General features: G+C 52.6%; 6 protein-coding genes across 6 annotated transcripts; 2 read left to right on the top strand and 4 right to left on the bottom strand.

The window, feature by feature from the left end:
• Nucleotides 1-2,010: 2,010 nt before the first annotated feature.
• Nucleotides 2,011-4,005, bottom strand: LTHEOB_675 (Ribosome biogenesis protein pescadillo; the record flags this gene model as incomplete). The annotated part of the gene is made up of 1 exon (XM_035516040.1): nucleotides 2,011-4,005. The coding sequence occupies one exon, from the start codon at nucleotides 4,003-4,005 to the stop codon at nucleotides 2,011-2,013; it is 1,995 nt and encodes a 664-aa protein (XP_035369434.1).
• Nucleotides 4,006-4,560: 555 nt separating this feature from the next.
• Nucleotides 4,561-6,048, top strand: LTHEOB_674 (GPI transamidase component pig-u; the record flags this gene model as incomplete). Its single annotated transcript, XM_035516029.1, has 5 exons — nucleotides 4,561-4,702; nucleotides 4,761-4,825; nucleotides 4,878-5,080; nucleotides 5,133-5,758; nucleotides 5,810-6,048. 5 exons carry the CDS (start codon nucleotides 4,561-4,563, stop codon nucleotides 6,046-6,048), a joined length of 1,275 nt encoding a protein of 424 aa, XP_035369433.1.
• A 479-nt stretch (nucleotides 6,049-6,527) lies between these two features.
• LTHEOB_673 (Gpi transamidase component pig-u) lies at nucleotides 6,528-7,264 on the top strand (the record flags this gene model as incomplete). The annotated part of the gene is made up of 2 exons (XM_035516018.1): nucleotides 6,528-6,614; nucleotides 6,806-7,264. 2 exons carry the CDS (start codon nucleotides 6,528-6,530, stop codon nucleotides 7,262-7,264), a joined length of 546 nt encoding a protein of 181 aa, XP_035369432.1.
• Nucleotides 7,265-12,149: 4,885 nt separating this feature from the next.
• LTHEOB_672 (Monooxygenase FAD-binding protein) lies at nucleotides 12,150-14,125 on the bottom strand (the record flags this gene model as incomplete). Its single annotated transcript, XM_035516007.1, has 4 exons — nucleotides 12,150-13,619; nucleotides 13,679-13,821; nucleotides 13,871-13,951; nucleotides 14,005-14,125. The coding sequence occupies 4 exons, from the start codon at nucleotides 14,123-14,125 to the stop codon at nucleotides 12,150-12,152; spliced, it is 1,815 nt and encodes a 604-aa protein (XP_035369431.1).
• A 4,428-nt stretch (nucleotides 14,126-18,553) lies between these two features.
• Nucleotides 18,554-20,440, bottom strand: LTHEOB_671 (Het domain-containing protein; the record flags this gene model as incomplete). Its single annotated transcript, XM_035515996.1, has 1 exon — nucleotides 18,554-20,440. One exon carries the CDS (start codon nucleotides 20,438-20,440, stop codon nucleotides 18,554-18,556), a length of 1,887 nt encoding a protein of 628 aa, XP_035369430.1.
• Nucleotides 20,441-21,476: 1,036 nt separating this feature from the next.
• LTHEOB_670 (RNA-dependent RNA polymerase eukaryotic-type) lies at nucleotides 21,477-25,241 on the bottom strand (the record flags this gene model as incomplete). Its single annotated transcript, XM_035515985.1, has 4 exons — nucleotides 21,477-21,858; nucleotides 21,929-23,318; nucleotides 23,408-23,854; nucleotides 23,909-25,241. The coding sequence occupies 4 exons, from the start codon at nucleotides 25,239-25,241 to the stop codon at nucleotides 21,477-21,479; spliced, it is 3,552 nt and encodes a 1,183-aa protein (XP_035369429.1).
• Between the last annotated feature and the right edge of the window lie 90 nt (nucleotides 25,242-25,331).

Here is a 25,331-nt window from a genome sequence, read left to right as displayed (position 1 = left end):
CAATGTTGAATTCGTTCCTGATTGGTGCAGGATACACAGGCCGGCGGAAGGTGAGACATTTCGAGTGGTACATACATGCGTGTCTTTCCCAACCCTGAACATATCTGCTAAAGAGATCGATGGCCCCCAATCATTATTTTAGCCATCTCCATCCTTGGCACGTAACATATGATGTATTGTGCAACACTACTTGTGAAGCCATTCTGTGACAAGGCGAGAAGAATTTTCGGAGGCCGCAATCTCGTAACACAATAGACTGCGAAGGAACCTCATCACCGCGACCTCTCATATGTTGCTGGCGTGATCGATCTGATGGGAGCAATGACGATGGCAATGTGCGAATATGCAAGGAATCCAGAAATGTCTTGCAGGAAAGATAATCCTTTTTCTAACTCATATAGCTACTAAATATTACTTAGAAGTAATCCATGTCGGCACAGTCGTGTTCGTGGCAGCGTGGCCAAAGCTTGGATGAAAGATATCATTTCGAGCGGGAAGGTGCCGTGACTGGGATGCGCCGCTTTCCTCATCTAGCGTTGCACCTTCCAACAACACCATCGAGCGTTCCTACCACGAGAACAATCACATTTTAAGAACATTCCATTGCCGCGACGAAAAATATCTGCCAAATTCCAGCACCATGACCGAGTCAAAGCAGCCCACCTCGAGAGCTTCCAACGCTACAGAGACGCATCATTTCGAGCCCAGCATACTCACTCCCCAGCGTTTCGAGACAACGAAATACGTACACAATACCTATTCATCGAGCACACGCAGAATTGGATAGAGTATCGCAAGGCTCACCATCAGATCGCAGCTGCCGCTGCTATGGCGGTGTACAACCGCTTCACGCTTATGAAAAAGCGCACGGAGCACACCAAGGCTCCAATGACTCCGCGGGACAAGAGGCTGCTAAAAGTGTATGGTTTACACATGGTTGGCTATGAATATGGCTATTGGGCCATTAATACTCAACTTACCAATACTACTACTCGCCGTCATCCTACTCAACCAGACGGATGGCCGGCGAGCCATACCTGTCATCGACGAGCTCATTCGACGCTTTCCCAAGCCGGAGGATTTAATACAAGCTGGACGGACACAGGTCAAGAGATGAGCTTGGGATTTGGAACGAGACGTACGGAGACGTTGATTCGGCTCGCCACCAGCTTTATGGCGGATCCGCCTAGAAAACACATATACCATCCGACGAGGAATTATCCAGACAGAGACGAGCTCGAAATTGCACACCTCTACGGCATCGGACCGTACGGATACGATTGCCGGCGCATCTTCTGTCTGGATGTGTTCCGTGGATATGCGACCGACCACGACGGCGGCGGAAATGCTCATAATCCCGACTTTCGACCGGAGTGGACATTCGTCCGTCCACGAGATAAGGAGCTGAGGGCGTACATCACGTGGGGAACGGCTGCACTATGACACTGCTGTATAATGGAATCCTCGCTGACGCGGACAATGTTGTACGGTACGCGAACTGGTTGAACGAGATACACCGATGGGGGCTTACGGTTCATGCTCCATCTATCCGATAGGACTTGGCGATATGTGCAGGGTTAGCAGAGCTGCTAAAGGAAGTGTCAAAGCGCGAGAGGGATGAGTCGGAGGTTTCGACAGAGGGCTCCCCAGCGCAGACTGCGTCAGAAAACTCTGGCAGCAGCATTGAGGATCAGCAACCAGAACAAGAATGCCCTTTGAGTAGCTGCAACATGAATTCGATAATAACGGGTACACGAATGCATTTCATCCTCAGGCTTAATCGTGACAATCTTCTTAACAGCCAAAGATCACGCTCAATCATACAACGCAAGCACTGCACGATCTCCTTTCAAAAACAGAAAAAGTCTTTTTCTACCCACCGTAATTATCTCCTAAACTCCATTCCCAATCAATGCGTTACGAAACCACTAACGGTCGCACCAAGCGACCAAGCACTTTTTCGCTTTTTCGTATTTTCCCCCGCAACCCCCCATCTATATACAGGCACACCTACGCCTTACCCTTCTCAATCCTCCTCCTCTTCGACCGCAGCTTCTCAGCCTGCTCGTCCTTCTTCTTGTTGCTGTACGTCATCTTCTCGAGCAGCTTCCTCTTGCTCCGCGACATCATCATCTTCTGGCGGTCCAGCTCTTCTTCCTCAGCCTTGTCCTTCTTCGCCTTGCGTTTCCTCGCATCGCCCTTCTTCTTCTTGTCTGCGTCGGCGGCGTACGGCTTGCCCTTGGCCTCGGCTTCGAGTTCGCGCTGGTGCTGGATGCGGGCGGCTTGTTCCTCATCGACGTCGGAGTCGAGTTCTTCCGCAGCCTCGTCATCCTCCTCCTCCTCTTCGTCTTCTTCCTCGTCGGACTCGTCCTCGGAGCCGGCGACGTCCATGCCCTCGCCAGCCTCGACCTCGTCGGGCAGGTCGAGGAGCTTGCTCTCCTTGACGCTCTTCTTCTTGGGTGCTGCCGCCTCGGCTTCGGACTCGTCCTCCTCCTCGGCCTCTTCGGCCTCGCCCTCGCGTTCCTGCTCCTCCAGGGACTTTGTGGGATCGTACTCGCCCTTCTTGGGCTTGACCCACGGGCTCAGGTGGGGCGGGAGCGTTGCGCCGGGAGCGTAGAGGTCGGGCCTCAGGAGCTTGCCCTGGTTAGCGCAGTCCCAAACCCACTGCGGCTGGACGTAGGTGCGACCGGGGACGCGAGTGCCGGGCTTCAGCCTTTGTGCGCCGTTCGCCTCGCCGTTCTGTTCGGACTCGGGAAGGGTGGGAACGGGGATGTTCGGGCGGTCGACGATCTGGTGGGTAATGGCGGGATCGGACTCGTTGGTGGTGAAGGCGCCGTCACCGAGAACGGCGTCCCAGCCGACGCGCTTGCAGCCGAAGGCCTTCAGGATGAACTCCAGAGGTTCCCGCGGGGTCTCACGGGAAAGGTAGAAGGTGAACTTCTCGAACAGTGCCGCAGCCTCGCTGCTGCTGGCCTGAGGCTGGGGGAGCTCGTCAGCGTCCTCGCCGGTGGCTTCGAACTTGTCGATGGCGTCATTGGGCTTGTCCGCCTCAGCGGCCTCGTCGGCATCCTGCATCTCCGCGTCGGGCTCGGCAAGCTTCGCGACCTTGTCAGCAGCCGCCTGAGCAGCCTCGGACACCTTCGCGTCGCCATTGGCAGCGGGCGCAGCCTCAATGGCGGGCTGCTCTCCAATGCCCTTACCCTGAAGGGTGAAGGCTCCCAGCTCTCCACCTTGGTCATCACTCTCCTTGCTGAACTTGGGCGGGTAGATGAGGCCGACGGAGTTGTACAGGCGGAAGTTGACGAAGCCAAGAAGCGTGGTATAGAACTCGACGAAGGTGCCCATGATGCGGAAATCAACGTCGTTGGTGACGCGCTGGACGAATTTGTAGGGGACAAGCCACAGGATGTCCTGGCCCTGGATGGTGGCTTGGTAGTAGATGCCCTTGATGGAAAGGAAAGACTTGCGGAGCGAATGCGAGACGATGAGGTAGTGCTCGAACTCGAGCGTCAGGCGCTTGCAGAGAGCGATGGTCTTGGCGGGAACAGCGGCGGTGGACGGCAGGTTGGCGAAGAGAAACAGCATGGACAGGCAGTCGTCCAGGTCGCGCAGAGCATCAACGAAGGTGGGGTAGCGCTCCTTGATGATATGGTCCAGGGTCATGCGCGGTGTCAGGTTCTTCTCCAAACGAGAGGCATCGCCCACCTCGCCACGGCCGAGAGCGCGGCTGATCTTCTTGGCCAAGGCCTTGTGATCGCGGAACTTGTTGAGCAGTGGCTCATGGAGAAGGTATTGAATATCTCTGGTGTAGTAGAATGTGGTGGAGTGGGTGGCGCTCTTGTTCGCCTTCTTCTTGTTGCGCGGCTCGCGAGGGTAGATGCCCTTGAAGATGCATAGGCGGCGGAAGTCGGGCAGCGAGATCTGCAGCTTGCGGACGGCCTGGGTGCGCGTGATGTAGTTCTTGGCCGCGCCGGATTTGCCCTTCTTTTCCTTGCTTCCTGCCATGGCTGCGCTCTGCCTTTATAGGATTCTTTCTACGTTGCGGCGGATCAGTACTGAGGAGACTATTGAGCAGGCGGAAGCAATAATGAGAAGGAGGAGACCCAGGCGAAGAGATGATTCAACGAGAAAGAAAATGCAGCACAAGAAAGCGATTTTCAGCTCATGGAAAACGAGGCGAAGCTGGTAGACGGTGTACTCGAAGAGACCGATCGTGAGCGCCGCCCATTGCAAACGCACATCGGCCATGTTGAGATACCGGAGAAAGAATACGCGGGCGGTGATTGGGATGGCATGGCGACAGATAGGAGGGCGAGACTTACAAGATCGGGCAGCTGGGGGGAGACTTGAGCGGAAGGCGCGAGAGAGAGAAAGTGGCCGGCGGTGTTTCTGGATGCGCGCGACGAGGCTTCGGCTCCGCAACTTTTTCTGCCACCGCCTTTGCACCCCTGCACCTTCCCTGCAGCTCGCGCGTCGGCGCCGAAAACACCACGGGGAGCTCTCGTCATCGTCACTGTCAACCGCCATGATATGACGCCCGCACCTCCGCCCAGGCCCCCAATGCCTCTCGACAAGCAAAAGGCCCTGCTGTTCGGCATCGCCGCAGCCCTGCGCCTGTTCCTCTTCGTCGCCTTTCCCTCGCTTCCCGACCTGCTTACCGATCGCGTCGAGATCTCCACTCCCGTCACCAGCTTCAAGCGCCGTATGTCCCGCCGAAGGTCCCGCTGCTCGCCCTCGAGCATTGTGCTAACTTTGCGCAGTACAGGAGGGTCTATTCCTCTACAAGCACAATGTGTCCCCCTACGATGGTGGTGTCTTCCATCAGGTCCGCTTGCGCTTAGCCTACCCACTATCCGCCTTTCCGCTGACATATGCAGGCCCCGTTGCTGCTCCCGCTGTTCTCCCTACTACCTGACATCTACGCCTTCCCGCTGGCCACGAACCTGATATACATTGCTGTGGACTTGCTCAGCGCCAATGCCCTGATGCGCATCGCCGAAACGGGCGAGAATGTGTCGTCGCGTCTCTTTACCTCGCCGCGGAAAGACCTCCGCTGGGGTAGCTTGGCAGTTGCTGCTGGGTATGTGCAGACCTGTGTTTTTGGCGGAAGCCAATGCTGACAGCTTGGATAGCTACCTCTTCAATCCCTTCATTATCGCGACCATGCTTGGCCGCCCGACCTCCGCCATCACGTCGCTGCTCCTCTTGACCTCGATAGCGAGCGCCGCCCGCGGCCGACCCTTCACCTTCGTCCTCGCCATATCGCTTGCGTCGTACCTGTCTCTATATCCGCTGCTGCTGTTCCCGCCGCTGCTCCTCTTGTGCTATGACGCCGAAAGCCGCCGCGCGAAGCCGAACGACGCGCCCAATCCGCTGGTCTTTACGCTTTTCCACACCACGGACTTGGCATTTACAATCGGGGCGTTGCTGGTCTTGTCTCGTCTGCTCATGGGCAGCTGGGAATTCATCCCGTCGACCTACGGCACGCACCTTTTGCTGCCTGACCTGACGCCAAACGTGGGGCTGTGGTGGTACTTTTTCATTGAAATGTTCGACTCGTTCAGAGAGTTCTTCTTGGGCGTCTTCTGGCTCCACATGTCCGCCTACGTTGGTGGGCTGAGTTTCCGCATCCGCAGCCAGCCGCTGTTTGTCGTGGTTGCGTTGCTCGGTATCTTTGCCGTCTTCATGCCCTACCCCAGCATTGCGGAGACCGGACTGTTCCTGAGTCTGCTCCCTCTCTACATCCATGTCTTTCCGCGTGAGTAGTCCTGATCCTCTGCATGAACCATAATATTGACAAGCAAACCAGTTACACGCTATGTTTTCCTTGCATGCGCAACATTGCTGTACGCCAGTTTCCTGGGACCAGCATTCTACTACCTCTGGATCTACGCTGGCTCGGGCAACGCCAACTTTTTCTACGCCATCACGCTCGTCTGGAGCTTGGGCTTGACCCTGATTGTCGCAGACGTCATATTTGCAGTGCTTCGGGACGAGTGGGAGGCAGAGCGCCCTGAGATGAAGGGTAAGGAAGTTCGACAAATTTAGACTTCATGAATAGAGTAGCGCAGATGGCACCTCTAAAATTCAGACTGTTTCTTTAGCCTGGAATTGTACCGTGATGGTAGAGAGATAGTACGCTAGCAGTAACTAAGCCAATTCGGGCATTTGTCAGGGTCCAATCACTTACAGTCTCTGCTTAAACTACTTGTTTTCATCTTCGACCTTGACCTCAACACCATCACTCTTCAACACCTTTCTTGTGCCTCGAACACATTGAAACTGGGACGCGCGTCCGAGTAAGTCAGTCTTCCTCCAGCTGACCTTCCCCTCTCCTTCTTCCATATCCTAGCCTGCTGAACCCGACATCAAGCACTCCACCCTACCTCACTTCAGCTCAACGCCTGACTCCAAAACGAAACTTTTTTGAGTCTGTGTCTGACAGCTTCTTCAAGCAGCAATAGCTCTCCTACTTCCCAATAACCAGCGCATTCATCGCAAGCACTCGCAACTACAGACCATCCACTATGGGTGCTCCGAAAAGCAACACGCTCAGCGCGCGCGACCTGGAGATTGCCGGCAAAGTCTGGCAATGCTTCAAGACCGAGCCTCAGGTGAGCCGTCCTCGCTCCTCCCGTCACCTCACCCACCCACCCAGCGCCGCAAGTCCGCGCAACGAGCCATACGCGCGCCCCGTCCCGGACGTCGGGCATAGCTCGACATTAATAGCACGCAACACCACCTCACGCACCTTTTTCAGTCTACACAGAACGCGCCGACTAACCACTGAAACTTACCATCACAGGTCGACTTCGCCAAGCTCGCCGAAGTCGCCGGCTTCAAGAACCCCGCCTCGGCCTCCGCCTGCTGGAACCCCATCAAGAAGAAGCTCATGGCGCAGGGCGGTGATTCGGCCCCGTCCACTCCCGCGTCTGGCCGCAAGGGCAGCAACAACAACACCAACAAGCGCGTCCGCTCCACGAACAACGACGACGTCGACGATGACGAGGAGTCTCCGTCGCGCAAGGCCAAATCCAACAAGAAGGCCAAGAAGGCCGTCTCGTCGTCGTCTGCTACTCCTCGCGGTGGCCGTGGCGGTGGTGCCCGCGTCAAGAATGAGGATGCGGAAACTGATGATGAGGACGAGGAGACGACTGTGATCAAGGCGGAGAAGGCGGACGACACGGGTGCCGAGGCGGATGATGAGGGCGATGCGGCGGCTATGGCGGAGCTGGCGTACTTTGCGGGGAGCGAGGAGGTTTGAGGGGTGCGTGCGTGGTTGGTTGGTTGGTTGGTTGGGATGGGATGGAGGGGGGCTTTTCGGGTGCGTGGGTGGCTCGTGGGGATGCTTTTCTGGTGGGGGAATTGGGTAAAAAAGTGCTTTTCAGTGGGCTAGTCTAAGGGGTCATGAGAGTTGGATGGCTATGGGATGGGTGGTTCTCTCTTTCTCTTTATTTGCGCTGCTTCCACCTTCCCCGCTTTCTACTACTGGGAAGATGGGGAGATCGACGGGAGAGATGGGCACATGGATCACTGGGGGTCAGTGGTGATTGGCAACCTGGAGGCTGTCTGTAGTGTTGCTACACCAAAGTCCCCGGTCGGCCACATTCATTCAGTGTGTTCCGCGTCGACAGAGCTTTCAGGCTCTCGCGCCGTAAACAGGCTACCAAAATCACACATTCATCTTAGAAGAAGATCACTTCCAGTGTCAAAATAACGATAGTAAGGTCAATTAAACTACCAAAGCAAGCTTGCCAAGTCTCGAGTTTTCATCGCCCTTTTACCACACAATGTATGGATGGTACATCGCGCTCTTCCTGAGTGGACAGTTGCGGCGAACATCTGGACGTATGTGTAGATTCAAGAATTGTACGACCACATGCAAATAGCCGCTCCAATTACCCTGAGAAAAAGAATGCAACCTCGTAGTAAAGAATAGGGGTTCCTGCCTTAATCAGCAAGATATCTCCACGGCCATGAAGCTGACTAACAATGATGGAAACAATAGCTGGCAGAATTTCCAACGATGGAGAGGTCGCGATGCTTACTCTCGGGCCCAACGTTCCATTAGGGTGAGCTGGCTCATGGCCAAGTCATGACAATGATTGACGTCGAGCCAATATGGCGTGAGCCTTGGGTGGGAAGCCTGGGATGCTTCCTCCGAATTGTTTTGGTAACAGTCAGGTTGTCGTGCGGTGGAGGCGGCATGGCCATTGGCATTCATCGTGGGATGCTGATCCTGCCCGCTTCGGGAGTCACGAGGGGTCATTGCTCGAAGATGTAGGGACGATATCATATTGCTTCTTTAAAAAAAACTATGAAAACGGGTATTTCTTTTGACGTGATAGCGTCTGCTAAATCGAGAGGTAGCTTGCGTTAATCATATCCATTGCTGTCAATATCAGTCGCGGTAAACACCATCGACTGTTGGGGTTCGGTTGCGGATGATTGAAGCAGAACAGGGGCCTCAAATACAGTATTTGGGATATGCGCATGTCGAAAAAGGTGGTCTGCATGCAGTCACACAGGGCGTATGTCGATGGATTCTTCAGAGGCGTTATGCGCATGCAAGTGCAGGACAACGGATTTCGGCACATACGTGGCCTATGAACGACTGGCTAAATGATGTGGCCTCGGCTGTGCAGTTACTTCAAGCTCATTAGCCGCATTGTATTATGTTGCTGACTTGTTACACCAAATCCAAATCGGGTGTACTTCACTCACGTGACCATGTTTTGAGGCCACCAATCAGTATACTTGTCTTGATAAGCTTGAGGTCACCAATAGGGTCCCCCCTATCGAAGATCCAAACGATAATATGATTTGTATAACAGCCTAGCCCTGCCGCCTCAACATCAGTTCCTCGTGCTTCATACTATCAGTTTTGAGAGTACCCAGCATCCCAGCATGCATCATCGTCGTCGTCACCACCCAGAGCCTCCGTGACTGAACAACAGGACGGATTAAACTATGTTCCATCCTGCGATGAGTTACAATTTGACAATGGATGGTCATATCTTTTTTGGCTCTCGCCTGATCTTCAAGAATCTTCACTTTCTTTCCAGTCGAATCTGTTTGAACTTTTACCCACCACGTCGAGCGAAAAGGAAAGCAGCGTTTTCGATGATACAGACGTTTCTGTCCGGATTTACCGCAGGTCACCAGCACCCGAAATAGCTCCGGACAGCCTTACTCCATCGGTCAGCGACTACAGCGTTGGCTCATCCATTACGGTCTCACAGTCTCCTTCGAGCGCTTCGGTCGCAACTGATTCTACTGTCTCTTCAAACACACCTGCAACTTCTATCGGCAATTTTGCTTCTTCTCCTAATCCCATCCAAGAAACGGTACATGTTTTGTTATGCCGCCAGGGAAATTCTGTTCAGATCCCTCGTGTACTGAGCTTTCGCTGCGAGATCTGCCAAAAGCCCTTTCAGTCCGAGCAGCTCTTGGAGTAAGCCACTACATCTTTTCAACCATTCAAATACTGATCTTATGATTATTTAGAACTCACGGACATGAAGTTCACACGTATCATCAATGTCAATTCGAGGGGTGTGAGGCATTCCTCAAAGATGAGAGAAGTTTACGTCGCCACATTGATTCAATACACGGACTTGCCCGGTTCTGCTGTCGCTACTGCGATTACAAATCCAACCGGAAAGACAATCTTCGTAGGCATGTTCGAAATTGCAGGAGCCGAGCAGGGTTGTTACCGTGAGCTGACCTTTGGGAATTCGACGGTTTTGCATGTACTTCTTAAACTTTAGCTATTCGTCATGGGTGTTGAATGATAAAGGGCTTTCCATCTTGGGAACTCAGACTTAAATCTTGTGGTTGCATTTGTGAAACGATTCGTGCCTTGAAACATGCAACACCATGAGATGTGTACATAGGCACTTTAAGAGATCGTCCGGATAGTCTTGTCGGAGTATTATTTGCACACAAATACCTGAAAAGTCAATTCTACTACACAAGACAATGGAATATATAGCCTGGAGGAGGGACTGAGCATAGACTTTGAGGCTCCAGCGATGAATTTCCGTACCCTTGCCCAAAAAGAAATGACATGAACACATAAGCCAAAGCAACAAGAAAAACAGCAGCGACGGACCGTCAAAGCTACATGAGAGCCCAGAAACACACAACATCTGCAGATAAAGCATCTGAATCTCACTCTCATGGGCGCACCACAGGCTGCTGCACGCGCTCGCAGCGGTTCTCGGGCGACGTTTTCACCGCCGCCATCTGCACGCAGCAGCAGCAAGATGGTATCTATAGCAGGCTCGAGTTGTGAAGGATCTTGTAATTGAAGGCCCCAGAGGCGAGCGGCACGGCCATTGGTGGAGACTCGGTTGTATATCTGACGTTCCACCTGGGCGTCACCGACAGGATAGAAAATCTTCTCATTGGTATGCGTGGCGAAACTCACAAGCCGCTCGAGATGGTCAATCTCTCGTGCTCAGGATGTATAACCAATTTCATGCGCTATATAGAAAAGGCTACGAAAATGAATTTCTATGAGGTTAACTGAACTGTATCCCAACAACAGCTTGCCAATCCTCCAGCCTCCGCCCTTGATTTTCCAAACAAAGAACGGTACACTGCATTACTCCTAAGTAAGCGGTTGAAGCGGACATCCGGACACGGGCAAGTTTTAGAACTGTACGCCTATACCCGGATACCCGCTTCAACTACCCCGAAGGAAAGTTTCACCGGCCGCAGTAAGACCTGAACTTCCTGTCTTGATCAGCGATACATCCTTGTAGTCCAAAGATTCAGCTTACAGAGGCTGAAATGCTGCAAATGGGATCTCCTTTGAACGATAGATCCGCAATGCTCACTCTCGGATCCAACGTTCCATTGGTGTGAGCTGCCCAGCAACCACATGGTACCGATGATTGATATCAAGCCAGTACTGCGTAAGGCGCGGGCGTGGATCTTGTGCTGGTATCTCCAAATTGTTGCGAGTAGCATTGGTCTCTTGTGTGGTGGAGGTGGTACGGCCATTGGCGCCATTCGAAAGAGGCTGGCTCTGTCGATTTTGAGAGGGTGAATTATTCATCCTGGAATGATAGGTAAGAGGGTATTGGCTTTCCCCGCGTGTGCTATGGAAGAAAATATCTTTTTGGTGTTGACTCCTTCCCCGGCGTGAGATGGCTCCCATTAAGTAGCTCCGTCGCCACCATTCAACATCGCCATGATATCTGCGGGCTCTGCGAAGTCGGCAAAGCCATTGGTATAGAAGACAGGCCTCAAAGGCTGCCAAATTTATGGGGCATACGTGTGTTCCAACAAGCCACTTTCACTTCCGCATTCAATAGGGCGCATCTCGAAACGGCGCCTACCATCCCTGGACTTATTCCGGGCATGCAAGTGTAGCACAATAGCCACGTATCTAAAATAGTGGGATAGATCAAGTAATGGTTGGTTCAGCGATAAGGCCTCAAGAACACGATTGCGGGGTCCTCGCTTTCACGCGGGGTGATCTCTCCGGCGTGCTCGGGTTGCACAAAATGTAAGCCAACACGCCGTACTCACATGACCATAGCTGAGGCCACCAATCAGCCGTATTTAGTCTTAAGGATAGAGGCCGCCAATCAGCTCTTCTTAGAAAGAAGGCAGGAGGCCACCAATCAGTATTCTTAAGCCTCGAGGCTAGAGGCCACCAATAAAATCATTCTATCCGGTTGTCACTGTGGCACTTCCAGAGCGAGAAGGCAAGATCCGCATTGTCAGCTCAATACTTTACGGGTAATATACTGATTCGTCCCTTCTCTCGTGAACCAAGACAGCTCGCATTCTAAAGTAGCAAAACACTAACAGAGGAAGAAAAAGGATTGACGGATCCGTCATCAAGTTTAGTGAGGCCACCTGTTTGATTAATGCTTCATCTACAGCTGCTGGAGGCTAATTATTGTATTCAGGAGCTCTTAAGACTGCTACCCGCAAGAACACTTGCTTATTTACACATATCGGCAACTTAGCGTCGAAGGATAATTCATTCAGAAATAGGAAGTGAAGTAAGCTTGAAGAGTCGACTACCTTTGTGATTACCGGCCCAACTCTCAGTTCAGTTCCAGGCTACGTTGAAAAGCACCATGTTCTATCCAAAGAAACCAAGAGCTTCAAAGCTACCTGATCAGCACCTACCTCGCCAGAATCGACCTCAAGACCTTCCGCAACGTGCACTCCGCCCAATCTTCCCCCTGCTCCTCCACAATCCGCTCAGCCCTCCACGCCACAAACCTATCCGGCCGCACCAGCACACAGCCATCCTCCTCCACCCCCCGGATACGCGCCCACTCGAAATACGGATCATGGAACTCCAGCCCATACCCCACCGTCACCGTCCTTATCCCCACGCCCAACTCCGCCGCCAGTGTCGCCGCCGCCTTCCCCCACACACCACCCCCAATCCCAGTAAACAGCGTAAAGCGCCCCTTCCCCGCCACATCGTGCGTCGAGATCAACTTATCCGGGACCGGCTTGCTCAGCCACACGTGCGGCAGCCGCCGCCCCGGATACGTGCTAGGCACGTAATCGAACAGCGGGTCCGCGACGTTGGCCAACCCGTCGTCGCCCGCGACACCCTCCACAACAACAGCCTCAGATCTGTACACCTGATTCATCTCAATCCCCAACCCCTGATACTCATGCTTCGTATGCTCAAACGCCCTCTGCAGCCTCTGCCGCCTCGCACGCCCCTCGGCCGTCGCCGCCTCGAGCTCTCCCGCCGCGGCCCGCCGCTCCTCCACCGTCGTTCCCTCGAAGCCCAGCGCGGCGACGATGTCGCCTAGCACGCGGTACCCGTCGTTGGCGCGGCGCACGACGCCCATGCCAACGGGGACGCGCTCGGTCGAGTACGAATCGAGCAGCGCGGCGCCGGCTTTGCCCTGCAGGACGTACGCGGCCTTCCAGGCGAGGTTGTACGCGTCCTGGATGCAGGTGTTGGAGCCGAGGCCGTTGACGGGCGGGTGCCGGTGCACGGCGTCGCCGAGGGCGAAGACGTTGCCGCGGGAAAACGTCTCGGCGCAGACTTCGTTGATGTGCCATTTCGAGATGCTCTTGATGTGCACGGGTACGTCCTCGCCGATGGCCTGCTTGATGCGCGCCGCGAACTGCTCTTTCGTGCCCAAGGGCCCGGCGTAGCCCGGGTCGGGGATTATGCCGAAGAGCCACTCCTTCCACGGCTGGATCATGCGCGCGTAGACGTGGCGGGCGAACGGTGGGGCGTCGAGTTCAGGCTGGAAGACGGCGTTCATGTGCCCCGTGCGGCCGGGGCGGGTCATGAGGTGGGACAGGTCGACGTCGGCGAGGACGTTGATGGCCGTGCCGTGGCTGGGTTGCTTGTACATGGGGAGGTCGAGCTGCTGGACGATGCGCGAGCGTCCGCCGTCGGCGCCGAAGAGGAGGCGCGAGCGGACCTGGTAGGTCACGTTGGTGAGCGTGTCGCGCAGCGTGCTGAGGACGTGGTCGCCGCGGTCGGCGAAGGAAAGGAACTCGGTGTCGAAGCGGAAGTGGAAGCCGTGTTGCGTGGCGTACTGCACCAGGACCGGCTCGAGGAGGGTTTGGGGCAGGTCGAAGTGGCGGCATGGGCTGGCTTTGTCGTATTTGCTCTGGGAGATGGTTTCAGTTCGGTTGTACGGTGGCGAGAAGAGCGAAAGAGGCTCCGTACCTGCATTTCGCCTTTGCCCCAGGCAAAGATACGGCCATACTCACGCCCGTTCATGGCGTTGCTCCACCGCATGTGTTCGATAATTTCTCCTCCGTTGGATAGTCGGGTCACTTGATCCTCAAGCCCGATGTCACGAAGGCATTCTGTCGACGTTACTGATATGCGGGCCAAACACTCTCGCTGGCAACTTACCAATAGCAGCGGCATTCGTGATATGCGCTCGGGGCGTGTCCGCGGTTGAGCTAGTATTGGTAATCATGAGACCTTTGATTCCTACAAAAGCATTAGCAGGCTGACCGGGTTGGAGAAGGATATCCTCGGCTCACCGTGAAATGCGAGGAAGCTAGCAAGCGCACCGCCTGCAGGGCCAGCTCCAACGATGAGAGTATCCATTTCGATAACGGCTGGCGCCACGCCATTACCGTCACTTGAAGGAACGTCGTGCATTTCGGCTGCTGCTCGAGGTGGATAAGACTGGAATGAGTAGTTTCTGATGGGTTCTCGTTGTGTTTTGACTCTGCCGGCCACTGGAATCGCCACTTTTAAGGTGCAGCTGCAGAGGCGCATTCACTCGGTGTTCTAAACTAGCTGCTCTGCCTTTGCTTTCTCTAAGCGGATTTGTAAAAATTACGAAGCAGCTTTCTCCTGGGCTGAAGAGTGACTTTTTCAGGGAGATCGTCTCGGAGTTTTGATCATTCGGCCGGTTGAGGTTACTCTGTGCCCGCAGTAAGAAACATTTGGCCCACGGAAGCTATCATCATGTGCCATCCGGCGAAGCTAGCGTATTCAGATGTTTATTAAGTCGCGAAGGTTGGCCGCTTATCAACACATAGGGAGAAATTGTCACACAGGTGGTGCAAACAGGGGCGGATAATGCACATCAAGGATGAATAATCCTTATGCAAGCATGCATACCCAAGACCCAGAGCACCCGCAGATTTACGCAGACATATTCTAGAATACAACGATTATATTTCCAGAACGCAAACTTCGATAGCGGCGACAATGGGTATTCATTTGTGTTCGAACTACATTTTGGCTTATTTAAAGTGCATTACAACGGGGGAGCTTTATGTCATGACGTAATTTCGCAAACTCTGCTTACAATAAGGTAGAAATAGGCTTTTTACTCAATGCCAAATGCGGACCTCCATCTGTCCATTCAAAGTCAAATTCCAATTCCGAGCCTGGGATGCTGGACTTTACTCATCCATACCCTTCGTAGGCGTGTAATGCAAGCCGGTCAAGTAGTACCAGCAGTCAGATGCACGGTCCAGATATAACAAGTCGGACACTTACATACTATCAGCATGTGCAAAGAGAGATTTCTTCCGGTCCCCACTTTGAACGGGTGATTTATACAGCGTTTACGCTGCTGCACCTCCGTAGGCTACCTAATCAAGACGCGCGCTTTGACCCTATACAGATCCCTGTTCCGCTACCATTTTCGCGAATGGAATGCAATCGCGAGGCCGAAGTAGCGTGCTTAGAAATCGAACCGCAGATCCTGCTTATTAACTAACTGACTCGGCACGCACGCGATCCGGTGTTCCGTCGTTCGAAAGAGGAAGTTATTAAGTCTACGCATTTAACGCAGGCTTCTCCTGCTGAGCAGAAGATTACATATGCAAATTATCTTGTCCAGGAGACGCATTCTCTTAAACACTGCATTCAAGACTCTTGTTCTACGCTGGTTCGCAACTGACTATCGATAGGATAAGTCGCTTGACACGATCCTTTCAAACATAGTCTGAGATGCACGAGACGAGCCTTCGCGTGTTGCCTGACATTTTAGTAGTCGTGATGCTCTGGATCGGCTCGTAAGAGGTCGGATGGTTTTGCACTACAACACGATCGCGGTAGCCAAAGCTCTTATCCACATACCATTGTTTGTAGTAATGTCGTGCAGTCGCATCCGGATAGGCGTTCAACTTATAGGCTTGCTAAACCATTACTATGTTGACCAATTTCGTAGGCGAATTAGGTGCAGTATTCACATAGTTCGACTGGCTTTGGTTTGTGCTCTGGTGACAATAATTATCGCCAAATATCAATCCATCGGATAAAGTGCGGAATGCCTACTCAGAAGACGTGAGGCTGTGGCCAATCGACGGGGCCAATTACTGACCAAAAAAACAGTTAAAAAGGGCCTTATCAATAAGTGGGCTGATTGTGCAGATTTTCCAAGGAGCTGTGGACCGGCCCTGCATTGGTGCCAAGGGCAACAATTCGAAGCTTCCATTGGGTGGATTCCAGCCAATCAGTCAACATTGCCCTGCATCCTTGCTGCCTGATCTTCAGCTGCGGGGTATTCAGCCCCTGACAGACCACCAGCTTCTTTACTGCTCTCCCTGAACTCGAAACTTCAGACACCGAAGTACATAACCTAATCGTCCTGTGCATTTTCTCCCCTCTCGCCACGACACGCCATGCCGCTCGGTTTAGGCCTCGATAAATTGAAGGGAGGGAAGCACAAGTCCTTCGGTGAGATGAACACACCAGTGGGCTTTCTTACCATAGATACAATCACTACTGAGCTAAATATATCTAAGGCAGCCATTTCATCAAAACTGCAGATCGACGACTATGACCCGGACCTGCGTTCCAGTCCCACGTCTTGCCCAATATGTCATGACTTCCAGCCTCTTGCAGCATGGCTAACATTACCGTATGGTGACTTCTGGCGTGCGCCCAAGCCCATTGGGCTTTGCCGAATCAAGGACGGGCCTCTCGAATATCGTCTTATGGCAGATCTCGAAGACATCAGATCACAGGCGTCAAAAGGCTGTCAAGCTTGTTCGAGTCTGTGCGAAGGATATCTCCGTTACTCAGACGTCAAAATACGGGATATCTACCCAAACAAGCTTTTCCAAGTTCGATTTGAAGTTACATTAAAGCCTGAGGCCAGCCTTCTCGTCAGAGTTTTCAATTACCTCAACGAAGTCGTATGTCGATTTTCCATGTTTACTACACCTGGTAAGTGACCTGAGAAGGCTCATAACTCCTGGCACTAACGCATTACTTCTATATCAGAGTGCCATCCGTGGAATGCTCTTCCTGCTGTCCCATTTGATCCCACGTATCGATTGGGCCAGGGGTACCGACGACTCATTAAATCTTGGATCCAAACTTGCAAGAACGATCATACTCAATGCGCCCCCATCATTCCGTCGGAAATGCCCAAAAGGCTCCTACGAATCGGACGTAGTGGCTATTCCGTTCGTCTAGTGGAAGGAATACCAACGTCCGAGTCGTATGTTGCACTGAGCCACTGCTGGAAGTCATCAAGGCCGCAAAAAACAACCAGATCCAACATAGGGGAAAACCTCAGATCAATACCCCTCTCCAACATGTCGCCTACCTTACGAGACGCAGTGATAGTGACTCGCTGGCTCCGGGTGCGGTACATATGGATCGACTCTTTATGTATCATTCAAGACGACGACAAAGACTGGGAGAACCAGGCCGCCAAGATGGGAGCCATCTTTCAAAACGCTTGTGTCACAATAGCAGCCCATGTGGACAAAACAAGCTCCTCCGACAACGGCTTCCTTGGGCACAACGGCGTCTTCAAATTCAATCATTCCGGCGCCATGAATCGAGACGTTTTCATGAGGAACAGCCTCCAACATACCCTTAGTGCTTCCTATCACAATTACTACACTAAGGACCGATTGAACCAGTCTGCGATAGTTCCTCTACTACAGGAGGGTTTATGGGGCAGGGGCTGGTGCTTCCAGGAGCGGCTGCTCTCCTCCCGTGTCATCAACTTCTTTCCCAATGAGGAAATCGTTTTCGAGTGTTTCGAAGGAACGCGATGCGAGTGCGATGACGTATTCAACCATTTTGAAGGCTGGGAAGATTCAACGAAAAGATTCTCAATCAAGAACAGCCCTGTCGACGGCGCGGCTGGGCCCAGATTAGCGGATCTCATACGAAGAAGTGGTGGTGCTGAGAATCAATCCCAAGATCACAGAAAAGACCTCCTGCGGCGCCTGTGGTCATTCATCGTGAACGAGTATTCCAGCAAGAATCTTTCCTACTGCACTGACACTCTCCCGGCTCTGTCGAGTACCGCGAATCTGATGCCTCGCGACATGTTTGGAACGTACATTGCCGGCTTGTGGAAGAATCAGCTTGTGTCCGACATGGCATGGTTCGCAAAATACACAAAGAGCCCACGGCGTCGGCATCCAACTTACGTTGCTCCGACTTTCTCATGGGCTTCGGCGGCGGGACCTGTTTACATTGGAAGTGAACCCTGGAAGGCATGCGCGTCAGTGGTCGAAGTGAACTGTTCGCTTCATGGCACAGATCCATACGGCCAAGTCACGAGCGGTGCAGTGACATTGTATACGCGTGTCTGCCCTTTTCGAGTTCGGAGAGAAAGCCGCGAAGTTCGGAGAGACGGGCGCGAATTCTCTGTGTGGCAATCGACGGCATTGGGAAACAAACATTCTGAGACTATTGTCCTGGAGATAGATACCGATGATGACGTTGACAAAGTAGCCTTGGACGGCAATCTCGCTATCAGACTCACTAAACACCTCGAAGGCGGACGTTGGTCTCTGTTCGCGTTGTATGTGACGCCTTCAAAAAGCAGGGACGGAGCTTATGAAAGGATCGGGATCATTAAGTGGCACTGCTATGAGAACGCTAAACCACACAAACGCTGGTTCAAAGGCTCAGAAAAGAGAGAGATATTACTTATCTAGCACCGTATATAGAGCCTTCCTGTCTCTATAATTTCTTTTCGAATATCTCAAAATTAATTTGGTTTGGGTGGTGGGTCGGGTGATAATTATTTTCTCATTGTTTAGGACAAATACGACTACTACTCTATAAGCAGCCCATCTACTTCACAGTATATGTTGATCATCCGAGTCTCACGGATCGCATCTGCACGAGTAATTTAGGTATTCCAACCTGCTTTCTTCCAAGCTCGCTCTCTCCGTCATCGGAAAAGACTGAGATCCCATCGTGGTCCTCGAGGATTGGGTCGAACAGTAGGTCTGCGAAGCGAATTTCGCACAATGCTACACGCTGGAAATAATCTCCATGATCCTGAACGAGAAGCACGAATGCAGATCTGCCAGCGTCCTTACAGCCGGTGAACAACAAACCAAGCCACGCGTATGGCGTCAGAGTCTCGCCAGCATTGCCGCTCGGGACGCCGTATTGCAATCGGTCCGGATCCATCTGAAAGCTCGTCCTGCCTGCGCCTGTTCTCCGAGCACGCCCTTCATTGTCAAGGTACCACAGAGATTTCATAAACGAGCTGCCGAGTTTGAACTGCGCGACCGGAGCCTCGATATGGATGTGCCGGATAGCCAGGCCGAGTGAGGGCTTTGCGTTCAGGGCTTGCTGGGCCTCCTGGGCGGACAGCAGCCGCTCATTTATCTCCAGAGAGACCGTGACGTTGTCGTGTAGACAGCGTTGGTTCGGTGCATCTATTTCGTCGAACCATCCGGCCCAGGTCCAGCTCGGAAACTCGGCGCGTCGCCCGCGGCGGGCAGATCGTTGCCCTGTGCCCCAGAGCAGGCTGGTCATGAAACCCTCAGTCCAGCTTCTTACGCTCTTCCGATCCCCGATGCTTCCCAATGTGGAAAGGATTGGGATTCCGCAAACGTGGCCGGCGATGAGCCCGTGGTCGGTTAGGTAGCCGAAGATGCCGAGGGTTGTGTTTACCCTGTCGCTCTCGAACGAGATGTTCCGGTTGTTCAGAGTCGTGATGCTCCCCCAAAGGTCAGACAGAATCGTAGCCCTACGGTCTTCGCTTGAGTTGCCGCCATCTGGTTCAAAGACCTGAAGTGGCTGAGTGTTTCGAACGTGCCCTTCCAAAGCACTTCTCTTCGATCGAGAACACTGGAAGAAGACTTCATCGTCAAGAAAGAAAAGCTTCTTATTCGAGAGCTTATCCTCCTGGAATGTCCAAGCCCTCGTTGCCCATACCGTCTGAGTAATCGTATATTCGGGATTACGAACAGCGAGAAAGACACGACCATCAATGACAGCGCGAAGGGGCCATGACCTTAGGCAGCTCACACCGGGCAGGCCGTGATCGGGGCCGGATCCTGCAGCTGCGATAATGGTGACGTAGGCATTCTGGTAGATTTGGTGCATCATGTGGATCTGTGCGGCTTTCTCTTTGGAATCGCCTTGATGTATGCAGTACCGATCGATCCAGATGTACTCGAGTCCTAGGCTCGCTACCGCACGCAGGCTGTCCTCAATCGTCCTTGGGACCTGGTCTGGCAGTCGTTCTTGCGGCTGGTCCGGGCCGGATCCCGAGCCCCACACATAAGACAGTGCGACGTACTCGTGGTGCGGAGATGCGGAGATGATTTGGCGGGTGTGGACATTTATCAGTCTCATACCTGTAGGCAGCTGACGGGCTGTTGTAGGGGTTTTCTCTTCAGCAGGGTCCCCGATCAACTGTTTGAGACGTCCAAAGTCAACATGTTGTCCTGCGGCTCGCCACGATCCATTTGGATCCAGTTCAACAATGAAACCGTATGAGTCGTCAGCACCGGCCACGCCTCGGTAGCTCCAGAATTTCTCCGGTACATGGTTGTCCCAGTTTGAGCGAATGCTATCGCTTAACTCCTCCTCAGTATCGGGAACCCTTGGCGCCGCTGGAAGGGACAGATACATCGGATGGCGGAGAATGGAGCTTTTCTCGAGTCCGAACACAGGGTAGGTGCGCATTGTGCGCTTGACGCTAGGCTTGGTCATGAGGATAGAGGCTACCACAATGCACATGCTACAATCGTCTATGAAGCCTGGGCACGCCGGTGGCCGCGGCATTTTGTAGTATCTGCAATCTGGTCCGTCGCTAAAGAACATTCGACAGGACTCGCAGACTCCTTGGCTCCAATCGGAGGACTCCGAGATCGGTTCGTTAGAAGACATTTGAGATTGGACCGAGGTGGGCAAGCTGACCGGTAGGAGAGTTGTGCAGCTCGGACAAGCGGTAACGACAGACCGGATACAGCTCCGTCAACGAAGGAGTCTTGATGTTCGTGAAAAACGAAACAGCGCAACCAGAACAGATGAGGGAAGATCAACACTAGGCGGTGATGGTGGGAAGGGAGACGCGGAGTGTCGTGTATAGACACAAGACACACGATGTTGGCGGGAACGTCGCGTGTTCGCTCGACCCACATGTCCCGGACGTCAGCCTTTTCCAGACTAGCCTTTCGTTTACGCTTCCAATTATACAGGGGGGTCTTGCAGCCGAAGGCTAGCGTGAAGAATAGTAAAGCCCCAGGCACAACTATGCCCCGGCTCTTTTCTTAGAAAAATGACATATGTGGGTAGTTGAAGCTATCGTCCGGATGAGAATGTCGAATTTAAAATTCTACATACACGTCCGGACCATAGCTTCAACTACCCACGACATGAGCAAAAATCCACGCTAGCCATCGGCTGCATGAGGGGACTGTACAGTCGCCTTCGATCACATTGCGCTATGCCGCGGCACGGGCTGAAGGTGTCCGCACAACCGCAAGATCTTCTCACTCCCCTCAAAACAATGAGGAAGAATGAAATTTTCGGAGCTGCCTTAGTTTACGAGAGAAGAAACGAATCAGTATATTACCCGTAAGGTATTAAGGTGGCGATGCGGATACACCTATCGTATACTATATAGACGGCCTTCTGCAACTATATATTGATAGGATAGTTTTTTTCTATAACGGATCAGTAAACTCTACCAAACTAATATCCCAAGTAACGACGTGAAAGAAGTAAAGAAACGAATAGTGAGCAACGATACTCGTCAATAGTCGACATGATCCTACCAGAAGGGATCATATTTGTCTTTGAACACCTCGACCTGCTGTAAGCATACTGCTGCAGCGAAGTATTTCCAACTCTTTAGTTCACCAAACATGTTTCCGACCCTGGACTGCTCCGTCATCCCAATAGCCATGCATGCAACCGATCGCGCAAGTGCTTCATCATGATCGCCGTCATCCCCCTGTACAATACGCTGGACAATGAAAGCGGTGTCACTCTCAAATCGCTTACTCATTTCGATCGTACGCTCGCGGATGCGGCGATTCGTACTGCCACTGTTCCTGCCAACGATGTTGCCACCGAAGACTTCGATTTCCGTGAGGGGATACCGCGAGTGCATTGAGAAATCGTACATCACATCGAGAAGATTTGACTCATACCTACAGAGCATGCGTTAAAATGGGTTTGATGACCAGCTGGAACAGATATCACCATGGAAGGTGGACTCACATTTCTCGTATTTCCCTTGCCAAAGGCTTGTATGCTTCCCACTGAATCAGGGCGGTCTCGCGAGTGACATGCATCCAGACCTGCGTCATCACGTCCACACCTGCTGAAACACGATGGTCGCTTTGAATATGTCGATGCATGTCCTCGAAGATTTTCTTCTCATCGATTGCCCGGTACAAGCGGCCAAGCACGTGCTCGCTTTCATAGTACCTGAATGATCTGAGATCAGGATCCAGGGCTTCCACGGCGTCGTTGTCATCATCGTCATCGTGTTCATCAAAGGCGACTCCACCCCTCTGGACGGTTACGTGGGGGCTGGTAGCCATGAAGTCTGGACGGATCATGTCGTGTCGAGGACATTGGCTCATGTCCACAGGAATCCCTGTCTTCGAGAAATCTACGGCTGTAGATGCCATTTCCGCTAGCTTCTTGCAGTTGGGATCAAGTGTCCCCGTGGGAGCTCTGTCTGCCAATTGCATGTGTATTGTGGAGATGCGGCCGAGTTGGTCTGTTTCCATGAACTTAACGAAGAACTCCGTGATGTCTCTCTGGGAAACCGGTCGGCCAATGTCCATAGGAGGGACGGTATTATACTCGGCAGGTGGATGAATGTTCGGTGGGATGAGGCGCTCATCGAAAATGATGTTGTATAGGTCACCGTCGAGATCTCCACCGCTGAGCTGAGAAGGCAGATCACGCTGGCCTTTCTGGCTGAAAACTACCACGTTGGAGAGCGCTCTCAATGGAGAACCGGAAGGCAGTACCTTGACAGCTCGGGCCTTTTGGACGTCACCTGGGTGCAGAGCTGGGGATCTGGTAACAACCACGTTCTTGCCGGTAAGGACACATTTCTTGAGCCTGCCTTTCTCTCCCGGCCGTTCGAAAGTGCAGTAGATCTCACCTTCCTCCAGGAAACCGGTCTCATCCATGATACCGTATAGTGTTACTCCTTGCTCCACTGAGATGCGAGAACGGTACTTCACATCGCGAAGTTGAGAGAGGACTGAAATTTCCACGACATGGGACAAAAAGCTGTCTCCACCGAAGGTGAGGCCTAATTCGTCCAGAAATCGGAAAATAAATGGCATCTTTGTAGAAATGCCGACGCGGTTTGTCTCTAAAAAGATGGCAGCATTGAGAGGCGACTCGGTAATGCGACGAATCTGTTCGACCATCTGATCCTCAAGCGCGAGGAAGCTTTCTGCAGGTACGCCGAGGTCCTCGAGAATCTTGACCAATTGCCGGTTGAGGTACATTGGCAGTGGTTTGAAATTGGCACCGCAGACTTCGATATCCCACGTTCTTGAGCCGTGGAATTTTTGCATTGAAGGGCGAAGGACTAACAGCTCTCCCTGAAGGCGATTGTCTAGTGAGACCATACCCTTGGCACCTGTTCTCTTTTTAGCATAATGTTTATCTTGTGTAATTGGTGTAATCTCTCACCACCGAACCGAATTTGCAGGCATGTTAGTTTTTGACTACGATTTTGCCCGTAATGCTTGCACACACGACGGAGCAACTCAGATGAGATCGTGCCAACACCGTCGCTAAACGTGCGGCCGTTTCTAACCACGTCGTGCATAGGCTGAAGCATCTCGCGTGATATAGTCACCGTAGCTGTAGTCTCGGAGAAGGCCTGTCCGATACGCGCCGCGCATTTTGCTGGGCATCGAATCTCGGAGAAATCGCCCAGACCCTTGATGACATCTTGTGCTGTGACAACCAGGCCTTTATGTAGTGTGATAGGAGCCATGAACCAACACGTCCTTTGGCGAAGTGAAGAATGAGAGAACCCCAAGAACTCGAAGGAACGCCCACCAATGTCGATGGTGCTATCGAGCACATCTTTGAAGCGCTTGCCGAATATCGCCGACATATCAGTTCTTGGTTCGAACCGGACATAATCGCCATCCTCGTCCGTAAATTCTACCCGAAGGAAATGATCTGCGTGATCCCGGTATTGGCGAAGAACACGATTACCCGCTTCTGGATCGGGGCCCTCGAGGTAAGTCCCGGCAGGAGTGACAGTGACCTTGTGTACAAGGGCACACTGATTGTTGTTCCACGAGTTCGAGTCGTACATGGAGCCCTCGAGCTCGAACTCTTGAGCATACTGAGCAAGCATCTTGGCTAAGACTATGCCATTCAGGCTTTTTGAATCAAGATGGGGCCCTGGAATCTCCATGTTCCTGGTCAGCGTTCGGATTGCCATAGTTGTCGGAATGTGGCCTTCCTGATCAGAAAGGTGCTGGATGGTTGGGAGGAGGAAGATAATGTGGATCGGCGATAGGTAACCGTTTCTTGCCAATCGCTCAATCTGAAACTTGGTAGAGAAAGGAAAATCGCCAAATTGGCAGCCTGGGCAAAGTAAACCCATCACACCCTGGAAATCCTTTTGGATAGTGCCGCTCATGAATGTTTCCGAGGTAGAAAGACTAAGAACTGATGGCATTCCACGGTTGGTTTGAACAAGGTGATCAACCTTCGAGGTGTCTTTCCGATTCACAAGCGTGATCCGGTAGACAAAGGAGATTCCAACGACGGACTGGTGTGACTCGTCGATTGCACATACCCGCACACGGTCGTTTACCCGTCTGTGTGAGGGGGGAAGCAGACTAAGGCCACTAAACATTTCCTCCATCGAATTGTCTTCCATTTTGTAAATCCGTGGGGCGATCGTGAGGGTGAAGGTGACTTTGTTCGTTTGTGGACACGTCAAAATAGAGTCGATACTCGAATAGGGGATGTCCAGTCGAGACTTGAAATCAATCTGCTGTCCTGCGCGTAGAATTATCGCCAGAGCCTTTTTGCCGAACACAATGCTTCCCTTCCTGCTGTCTTGGAACTGGGACTCGAATACTATGTCCGACCCGTCAAAGTCCCATATGCCACATTGCAAGCCTGAAAAGTCAAACTTTCTCTGATCCTGACCTCGGTTCGGTTTGTGCGATGCGGCCTCGTTTTCTGGATCGGATCTCGTGCTGCGACTAGCCCTTCGCAGCAGATTTTCCTCTTCATGGCGAAGCGCTCTCAAAGCGAGCTCGTTCGGCTTGTTTCTACTCTCGCTAACCATCAAACGGGTATTGAAGTAAAAGAGTAGTTCGCCCATGCCACCCATCGTGGTCTGGGTGAATCTCTTCAGGAAGCGTTTGGCTTTCGCAACGTCTGTGACGGTGAGAATCGCGAAAGGCTTGTTCCTGAACTTTGTGCAGTTGAACCTGAGGATAGAGAACTGCTCCATGATTGGCTTGAAGAAATCCCGTAGAGCATACTCGGTCGTCTGGACAGGAACTCCGCGCACAAAAATATCCATTGCGTTTGACGGAATAAGCTGCAGCGAGTCGTTTTAGTCCTGCGCTTTGTTTTCGGCATCACAGGTTCGGTGTCACCTTGTGTACACAGA

The sequence above is a fragment of the Lasiodiplodia theobromae genome (assembly GCF_012971845.1).
Source record: "Lasiodiplodia theobromae strain AM2As chromosome Unknown scaffold_2, whole genome shotgun sequence".
Lineage (NCBI taxonomy): Eukaryota > Fungi > Ascomycota > Dothideomycetes > Botryosphaeriales > Botryosphaeriaceae > Lasiodiplodia > Lasiodiplodia theobromae.
The sequence above is the reverse complement of the archived record's forward strand: the minus strand, read 5'-3'. Positions and strand labels throughout refer to the sequence as shown.